The sequence below is a fragment of the Tinamus guttatus genome, unplaced genomic scaffold, assembly GCF_059628265.1.
Source record: "Tinamus guttatus ecotype Peru unplaced genomic scaffold, ASM5962826v1 Tinamus_guttatus_pri_ptg000211l, whole genome shotgun sequence".
In the NCBI taxonomy this organism is placed as follows: Eukaryota; Metazoa; Chordata; class Aves; order Tinamiformes; family Tinamidae; genus Tinamus; species Tinamus guttatus.
This window is the reverse complement of record NW_028288745.1, coordinates 4,347,385-4,356,023: the sequence shown is the minus strand read 5'-3', so window position 1 is coordinate 4,356,023 and position 8,639 is coordinate 4,347,385. Positions and strand designations below refer to the sequence as shown.

The following is an 8,639-nucleotide window of genomic DNA, read 5'->3' as shown; positions in this document are numbered from 1 at the left end:
GGATCAGAGGCACTTGGGGCAAAGTGGACAGATACCCCACAGGAGCCCTGACAGGTTACTCGTCGTGCCCTGAAATCAGGTTCTCCTGCAACTGGCCGGGAGGAACTTTGTGTTTAGAGGATACATGGACCTTCTCACACTTTTGTACACATTAATTCTGCACCATCGTCACGCATGGCACAGTTTCCAGTATACCATTGCTAAGGCATGTATATATTCAGTAGATGCACCTACATATGGGGGCAAACCCGCTGAAGAGACACTTGCTACATGGCTCCAGTTTCATGTGTCCTTGCGGCAGGCCAGAAGCCAGCTCACCTCCTTGAAAAGCGTGGAGCCACCTTGGGCACAACCTGGCTGGTAGTGACCGGCCACACGATTCGGGCTCCCGTCACGGCTGGCCAACCTGTTTGGCACGGGGTGTTGTGTGCACCAAGAAATGCAGCGTGTGGGAAGGGTGTCCTGGGGGACCTGTGTGCATGTGCCCTGCAGCGTGGGCAGATGCAGAGCACGTGTGTGCCTGCCAGCAGCAGAGGAGGGGCACGTACGTGTGTGCCCACCAGCGGTGGCAGGTCTGGGATGTACGTGTGCCCTGGGAACAGCCCCAACCTCCAGTGCCCAAGGAGGTTCAGCAGCTGCAGGGTCTCCATCTCTGGGCCCCACGCAGCCTGCTCGAGCTGTGCGGCTGCTCCTACCAAGCAGGGGCCAGACCAGAGAGCTCTGGAGGGCCTTTCCCATCCAGGCCTTTCTGTGAATAACCCCGCTGCATTTTCAGGAGGGGGCACCATGTCTCTGCCCATGGAAAGCACTCCTGTTGCCAGCTGAGAGCACAGCCGGCCCATGCCGACCTGCCCGAGCCCTGTGCGCTCGCTCACCCGCGGGCAGAGCGGGTGTTAACTGCTCCCCTCCCATTTTTAATAGCGTGTTGTTATTGCAGAAACATTGCTGGGAGCAGCTGAGTCTCGCAGGAGTGCGAGGGCAGGTGGCCAGCCAGGTTATGGTGATGGTCAGCAAGATACGGGGAGTGCCTCGTGTCGGGAGGCTGCCCTGGAGGCCCGAACATCTCAGCCAGCTTCCCCGCGCCCCTGCGGAGAGGAGGAGCAGGGGGTTTGCTCGCAGACTCGAGCGTGTGCAGCGGGAAGGAGCGGCAGAGGCGGCTGCAGGGCAAGGCCTCCCGCCGCGGGGCGCCAGGACGCGGCCTGCGCCTCGCCGTGCCCACGGGAGGCTCCGTGGGCGGCGCGGCTGGGACGCCGCCCCCGCCGCGCGCGGAAGGGGCTGAGCCCCGAGCAGCGCAGCCGCTCCGCGCGACGGGGCGGGCGCCGTGGCGCGGCCCCTGGGCCCCACGCGGGGCGGCCCCAGGCGCCCCCGGCCGCGGGGGGGAGCCACGCGCGCGGGAGGCGGTGCTCACACCGGCCCCGCCCCCGGCGGCGGCTCGTGCCACCGTCACGCCACGCGCGACGCGGCCCCGGCGCCCGCCGCGCGCTCCCATTGGCCGACGGGGGGGCGTGGGGCGGGGCCTGTCGTCACGGGTGGGGCGTGGCCGAGCGGGCGGCACTTAAATCCCGGCGGCGGCGGCAGGGCGCAGCCCCGAGGGTGGCGAGGATGGAGCGCGTGGTGCTCGTGACCGGCGCCAGCGGGTGCGCGCGGCGTGGGGCGGCGCGGCCAAGGGCGAGTGGCGGCCCAGGGCGTGCGTGGGGTGCGGGGCGCGCGGCGGCGTGGCCAAGGGCGCGCGGGGCGCGTGGCGATGTGTCTAAGGGCGCGCGCGGTGCCGTTGCAGCGGCGTGGGGCTGGCGCTGTGCCGGCGGCTGCTGGACGAGGACGGCCGCCTCCACCTGTGCCTGGCGTGCCGCAACGCGCAGCGCAGCGAGGCCGCGCGCGACAGCGTCCTGGCCGCGCACCCCGCCGCGCAGGTCTCCACCGTGGAGGTGGACCTGGGCAGCGTGGTGTCCGTGCTGCGCGCCGCCCGCGACCTCCGCCGCAGGTACGTGCGTCCTCACCCCCGGCTCCCCCGCTGCCCGCCCCGGCCTCTGCTCCTCACCCCTCAGCTTCTCCTCCCTGCCCAGGTTCCAGCGTCTGGACTTCATCTTCCTCAACGCTGGCATCATGCCCAACCCGCACGTGAACTTCAAGGCCCTATGCCAAGGCCTGCGCACCGGGTAGGTGCGGGAGTCCCCTCGGCTCCGTGTCACCCACTGTGCTGGGATGCCCCAGCAGCTGCTTCTGCTGCTCCTCAGCCCATGGGTCTCTCCATGGGGAGGCTGAGTTGGCCAGCAGGGTGTCTTGCATTGACACCGCTGCAGTTGGGGCTGGACCACTTTCCTTGTCTAAAGTAGGGCTGGTTAATCCCCAAGTGTTGCTCCATGCTGAAGCTCTGCTGCCTTGTCTGGCTGGGGTTTTGGGAAATGAGCTTGGTCACTTGTTTTGGTAGCCCCTCTCCAGGGGCTGCAGTGACAAGGGTTGTGTATAGTGTGACCAGTGTTGAGACTTCAGCAAAAACAAAACAAACAAAAAAAATGGAATATTGAAGCTTTAAGAGACCAACAACTTTCTATGCATTAATAGACTACCCTGCAAGAGGAGGAGGAAGAAACCAGAGGGTCTCCTTGGAGTCTTTGAGTCTAGGGGTGTCTCTGATGTTCTGAGCTGGAGGAGCAAAGAGCAGCAGTTGTTCCCCTGCAGGTGTCTTCTCTAACTCCTTAACTCTCATTGACTTCCAGGAGGGTGCTCCACATGCTGACGACTGCGGAGGGGGTAATGACCCAGACAGATCGGCTCAACGGCGATGGGCTGCAGGAGGTGTTTGCCACCAACCTCTTTGGACACTTCATACTGGTGAGGCTCCATCAAAGACCAAGTTCTAGGTCTGCCTAACCTGGGCAGTGATGGATGCAGTAGGGTGCTGATGAATCAGTTCCCTCTTAGAGGTTCTGGTGTTTAGATGCAGATTGGAGCCTGTCTGGTAAACAAAAAATGACTGCTGTGTGGGACAACAAGCTTTATGCTTGTCTGTGGTCTGCTCCAAGCCTCCTTTGTAGGAGGCAGTAGACCAAAGTACTAAGATTTGAAGTTGCAACAAATGGTGACAGATGTTGCAAAGCTTAATGTAATCTCAAGGCTTGTTGTAATCCAAACTTTCTATCAGGGAGAGCCCTGAGGCTTGACTGTAAACTCTGAGGTGCCAAACAGCTATGTAAGAGAAGGCAATCTGATTATAACGAGTCCTAGTGGACCTTGGGTTGAGTTACATCTCGGGAGTGGCTCCTTTTGTTGCTCCTTATAGAGCTGGCTGGTTCGTGTGTGCTGGTTACTCTAATGGAGACTGGCCAAGTCTAGGAAGGTCTGGCAAGCTATACAGTCTTCAAGTTTATCTCAGTCTGAAAGCGTGATTTTACAATTTTAAAATTACTGTGCTAAATAAAATGAACAAAAATCCTTCCACAGGTTCGACAACTTGAGTCTCTGCTCTGCGGTAATGAAAAGCCATCCCGACTCATCTGGACCTCTTCCAGCAATGCCAGGGAATCTGCCTTTAGCCTGTCTGATTATCAGCATGCCAAGGGCCAGGAGTCATACAGCTCCTCCAAATATGCTACTGACCTGACAAGTGTGGTTCTAAACAGGAAACTCAATGAGCAGGTAATGGTGTTTGTATGTATAAAAAAAAAATCCATAATTAGCTACTATTACTTATACCTGTCATCAAGTTGTTTTTACGTCATTGCATTCATTCGCAGTAATTTTGATAAGTTCTTTAATGGTCATGTAAGAAGCTGAACTAGTGTTGGTGGTAAGAGGCAGCTAAGCTGCTTGCAAATCCTCCTTGTTGGGGAATATGCTGTGGAGGTTGTTTTGTCTTTTGCTTTTTGATAATGGATTTGTCTGAAAGCAGAAATAATTAGGAGAGCTTCCCTTGCAAACTATAGCCTTGTCTTTAGACTAAATAATTGATCTTACAAAGCACAGAACTGCTGCTCAGGCTGCCTTTACTTCTGGTGTACCTGCCTCACAGCAAACTGCCCTGGCCGCTTTGCTGCAAGTGCTCCATGTGCAGGTGCTGCAGACTGCTTGAAGCTGGTGCCTGAGCCTGCCACACATGGGCAGATTGCTCGTGGGCCTTCGTCACAGGCTGCCAGCACTGCTGAAGTGTGTTCAGCCTGAGTTCAGGAAAAATGATTCAAATCTTGCAGCTTGGGTTCTTCAGGATGGGTCTCTGAGGTACTGGAGTGGGCTGCAGTTTGCTGAGTGGCTGCCGTAGTGGCTGGGGTGTATAGGGATTAACAGCATGGGATCCTGATCCGTGCTGGGAGACTGCTTTCTGTTGTGGGCTTGTGGGAGCCCCAAATCATTGAATTTGAACCCTTAATTAGGGCCCTTGAGGTCATTTGTTTTCTGTAGTTCTTGTGTCTTTGGAGAAGAGATTTCCCCTCCTTATAACTTCGGTATACTCACCCTTCAATATTTCCCATCAAGAAAATAACAGGAAAGGGCTTGTCCCACTTGTAACTTAACCCCTCTATTTCCAGACTGACTCTACTTCTTCTCTGCAGGGCCTGTATTCCAGTGTGGTTTGTCCTGGTCTTGTTATGTCTAACATGACATACAGGATTTTGCCAGTTTTTATATGGAAGTTACTGATGCCCATCCTGTGGCTGGTAAGTGGTGCTCCATGTTGGGTTTTTGGAGCCTCTTTGGCCCGGGGTGGTGTATGTCACAAAGTGATGAATGTGGTGTGCTCGTAGCTCCTTGCTGCTGGTGTTACAGCTGGCTGTTCTCTGTTGGAATGGGCTGGAGAGGGAAGGTGTTCCTTGAAAATAGCTGATTGACTCTTAGTGACCTTGTGGGGCTGCAGGCTTTGAGGCTAATAACATCCTCTTAACTCTCAGGCACGTGGGTACTACTGCTTATGGTGGCAGCTCACTTGCCTGCTCTGACTTGTGTGACTACAACTGGGGCAATGGTGCTAAATACCTGTAATCTGGGCTCTGGATAGCTCAACCCAGGGGAGAGGGGCCTGTTCTCAGCATTGACTCTGCATTTCTGCTGCTTCTGGCCTAGTCTTCCAGCGCATATATTGAACACAGAGCTTGGGGTATGATGGGGAAGGCTTTGCTGCAGGGACTGCAGCCTCTGGGTACTGAGCAGAGGGCACAGCAGTATCTCTATTCTGTTGTGGGCTCCTAATACAAAAATAAAGTAGAAATGAGAGGTAGAGGAGGTTTAGCTAGGCTTTGTAACCTGCCCTTTGGCATCTTGGCACCTGGTTCCAAATGGAATTCCTCTGACCCCTGAGCCAATGTTGCTGGATAGCTGTGTAAATAGATGTGGTTTAGCCCTTAAACCATGGCAGCCCTCTTAAAGGTTCCCCTTCAGAAGGCTTTCTAGCATGTTGTTGAGTTGTTAAGTCTTGGTGGCAGCACAACTTGTGTACAGAACTTGTTCCCTGTACCTTGAAATGCTGCTTGCTTCTAGAATGCAAGAATCTTTTAGGTGTTCTGGAAACAGTCTCCTACGTTCTATTGCCTTTCTCTTGCTTTCTGAAAGCTTTTTTTTTTTCCTCCCCTGGCTCCAGCTATCAGATTCAGTGTATCCTTGTACGCAGGGCACTTGCTCTGAGCCCTGGGGCTGCCTTCCTGCCTAAGCGGTCTAGGGTGGCAGCTGATCCTGGCAGATCACCTTTCTCCTGTCAGTGGGTTAAGGCCTTGTTCACCCTGCTGTGCTGCTAGTGTTGCAGTTTCTCTCTGCCTCCCCCTCATGCAGTGCTGAGACCACTGAAGAAAAGGTGCCTGCAAAGCACGTTGCCTCTTGCTGTGGGAACCAGCTGTGTGTGGAGGTCTGGTGCAAGGAGGTGTAGAGCTTGTGAGGATAAAGGGTTGCATGTTAGTCATAGTGCAGAGTTAATTGCAGAAACGCTTTCTGAAGCCTGTGGTGGTAAACCTTGTGTTGATGGGCTGCAGTGGGCTTGTCCAAGAAATTTTGGGCTAGTGTTGCTGGTTGTAACATGTATTTCCTTTCTCTCAGATACGATTTTTTGCCAAAACCTACACTTTGACACCATATAATGGAGCCGAAGCTCATGTAAGTAGTTGGGCAACTTGATTTTAAGTCCTTTCTCAGTTAGCTCTTCCCAGTATCTGCTGACTGCAGTAAATAGCCCCTCTGTAGGACTGAGGGGTGTGCACATCCTCCTGAACAGTGTGCAGTGGTGAATAGGGGGGGACCAGCTGTGATCAGGGCTGATTCAACAGGTGATACTTGGGCTTCGTTGGGTCCCTATAAAAGAAATTATTTCAGAAACTGTTCCTTCCATCTGTGTCAAGGGACGTGTTGTTTGGCTTGGGGTCTGTCAGCCACGGGCACGTTGTCGCGCGGGAAGGAGATGGGAATTCGGGGTGCTGGGCTGGGGCTGTGCTGGGTTCTGCACACAGCTGTGCTCTTTTTCCTAGGTGTGGTTGTTCAAACAAAAGCCCGAGTCCCTGGATGCACTTGTCAAATACCACAGCTGCACTTCTGGCCTGGGAAAGAATTACGTGGAGCCCAGAAAGGTAAATGGGAAAATGGATTCCTGCAAGGGGGCTTGGCTAGGGCCCTGCTTTGTGCTCCCTTCATGGAAGGGTTAGTACATGGGGTATCCTGCCAGTGGTGTGGAAGCAAGGTGCGTGCTAAATGCTGAGCAGCAGTGATGGGTAGGCTTATACCAGGTATTACTAGAGTAACTCCTGGCCACCAGCCTCAGGTTGGAGTCTGCAAATTTCCAGGAAGAGACCCGGGAAGGCTTCCTGCAGAGGGTGTGAAGCTTAGTGGACTGGATAGGAAGAGGACATTAGTGTGAATCCCAAATGTAGAACAGATGGGAAAGGTCTGCTGCATGCTTTCCAATAAGTATAGCTGGGAGGAACCTATGGATTTCTTCCCCTTGGATGTTGCAAAGCAGCACATCTGTAGAGTGCCAGGGATTGTAGGCCTGACTGCACCTCTAGGGCTTTCCCAGACTGGAAGTGGGGAGAAAAGCAAACTGCAGTGTTAAACAGGCCGAGTGCTGTTTGTTCCTTGCTTGCATGATTCTTTTGGGGTGCAGGGCTGTGAGGAATAAGTGGTCTGGAGAGCCAAGAAGCAGCAGTGGGATACCTGCAGAGCTTAGCTTAGTGAACACAGCTGGGATGCCTTCACTACCTTGCTGGCTGCTATCAAAGGGTCTCAGTATTGCTCTCTTTCTCTTTCAGATGGATATTGATGAAGAAGTTGCTGAAAAGTTTTATGAAAAGCTCTTGGAACTGGAGAAGCAGATTCTAGAGAGATATGATGATCTCTTAGATGATGATAAGTAAAGCCAGTCTCAGTGGGTACCAAGCTTTTATCAATGACATGGGCTTTCTTCATTCTGGTGCTATTTGTGGTGCCTGCTGGTCTGTGGGCATGTGACTTCAGAACTCATCTTCCTTCTCTACAGAAGGTGAACAATTCCTGAAAATGGAAATGTGGAAACTGAAGAGAAATACATAGTCTTTCTGGTATGGGCTTTTTCCTGGAATAAAACTGGAGACCTACTGTGGGTGGAGACTGTCTTAAGACTGAGCTTTTTCTCATAAAGCTTGACTGAACTGTGTACAGTTCAGGAACAGCCTGAACATGTGGTTTAAACTGGCTTGCTGCAGGAAAGGCAAGGGGTGTTGCTTCAACTCCTGGCTCCGCTGGTCTTGCCACATGGCTTGGACACTACCTGTGGCTAATTCTCAAGTACTTGAAGGCCTCATCTTCAGAAGAGCTGTTTTTCCATTTCAGACATGCTCAGAAAGACTGCTCCTTATTGAAAGTCAGGCTTTTTAAAGCGTCTGAAGCGCAAAGCTCCTGGGTAGACTTATAATGAAAATATCTCCCTTGCCTCAACGGTGCCTTGAGAGATGCCTTGCTGCAGGAGAGGTGCGAGCTGGCCCTGGATGTGGGACCAAATGTTCTAACCATGGCAGGCTGGAAAGACTGCTGAACTGTGGATGGCGTTAACCCAGTTTTAGAGCTATTCCGTTTTCTTCATAGCAAGGAGAGGTCGCCCTGTTTTAATTATCAATTTGTCTTTTTACTTTATCAAGTATTCTTCCTGAGGTTTATCTTGAGCTTTGAGTACCTGGTGTACTTCAAATTCTGCTACAAATAAATAATTGGAACTGACTTGTCTTTGCTGCAATGGGGTCTTTACTCAACTGAATGCATTTGGGGGGCTGGGATGGAGTATGTGTGTTGTCTTCCTGCACAATAACTCTGTATATACCTGGAAAAGTGGTGGGGCTGCGGTGCTGTTTTCTTCAACCACCCACTTGGGCTTGTCAAGGCTTTAGTGCTCATGGTAGATGGTCTCTTGAGAGTCTTTGGAGTTTAGCTGCAGTCTGTGCTACTCAGTTCCTGTTTGGCTGGTATGTAATGTAGGGTGTTTTATGCTTCTGCAAATAAATAGGGGTGCCCAGCACAGCAGTATGAAGGGCAGAAGACTCTTCCTTGGAGAGCCCTTGAGCTTGCCAACTGTGTAGCAGTAAGGGAGGACTTTTTGCCTTCAATTTAGGCAAACTGAGTGCCTGGGACTGTATTTGCCAGCCTTAAGCACTGGGGAGAACTGAATGCTCTGGCACTTGACTCAGCACATACTTCTA

The 8,639-nt window shown here is 53.0% G+C and overlaps 1 protein-coding gene across 1 annotated transcript; it reads left to right on the top strand.

Annotated features, from left to right (window-relative positions):
• The first annotated feature begins 1,602 nt into the window (after positions 1 to 1,602).
• Positions 1,603 to 7,507, top strand: HSD17B7 (hydroxysteroid 17-beta dehydrogenase 7). Its single transcript, XM_088524396.1, has 9 exons — positions 1,603 to 1,637; positions 1,778 to 1,981; positions 2,064 to 2,156; positions 2,718 to 2,832; positions 3,442 to 3,636; positions 4,548 to 4,652; positions 6,019 to 6,075; positions 6,444 to 6,542; positions 7,221 to 7,507. Exons 1-9 carry the CDS (start codon positions 1,603 to 1,605, stop codon positions 7,323 to 7,325), a joined length of 1,008 nt encoding a protein of 335 aa, XP_088380522.1. The 3' UTR covers positions 7,326 to 7,507.
• The last annotated feature ends 1,132 nt before the right edge of the window (positions 7,508 to 8,639 follow it).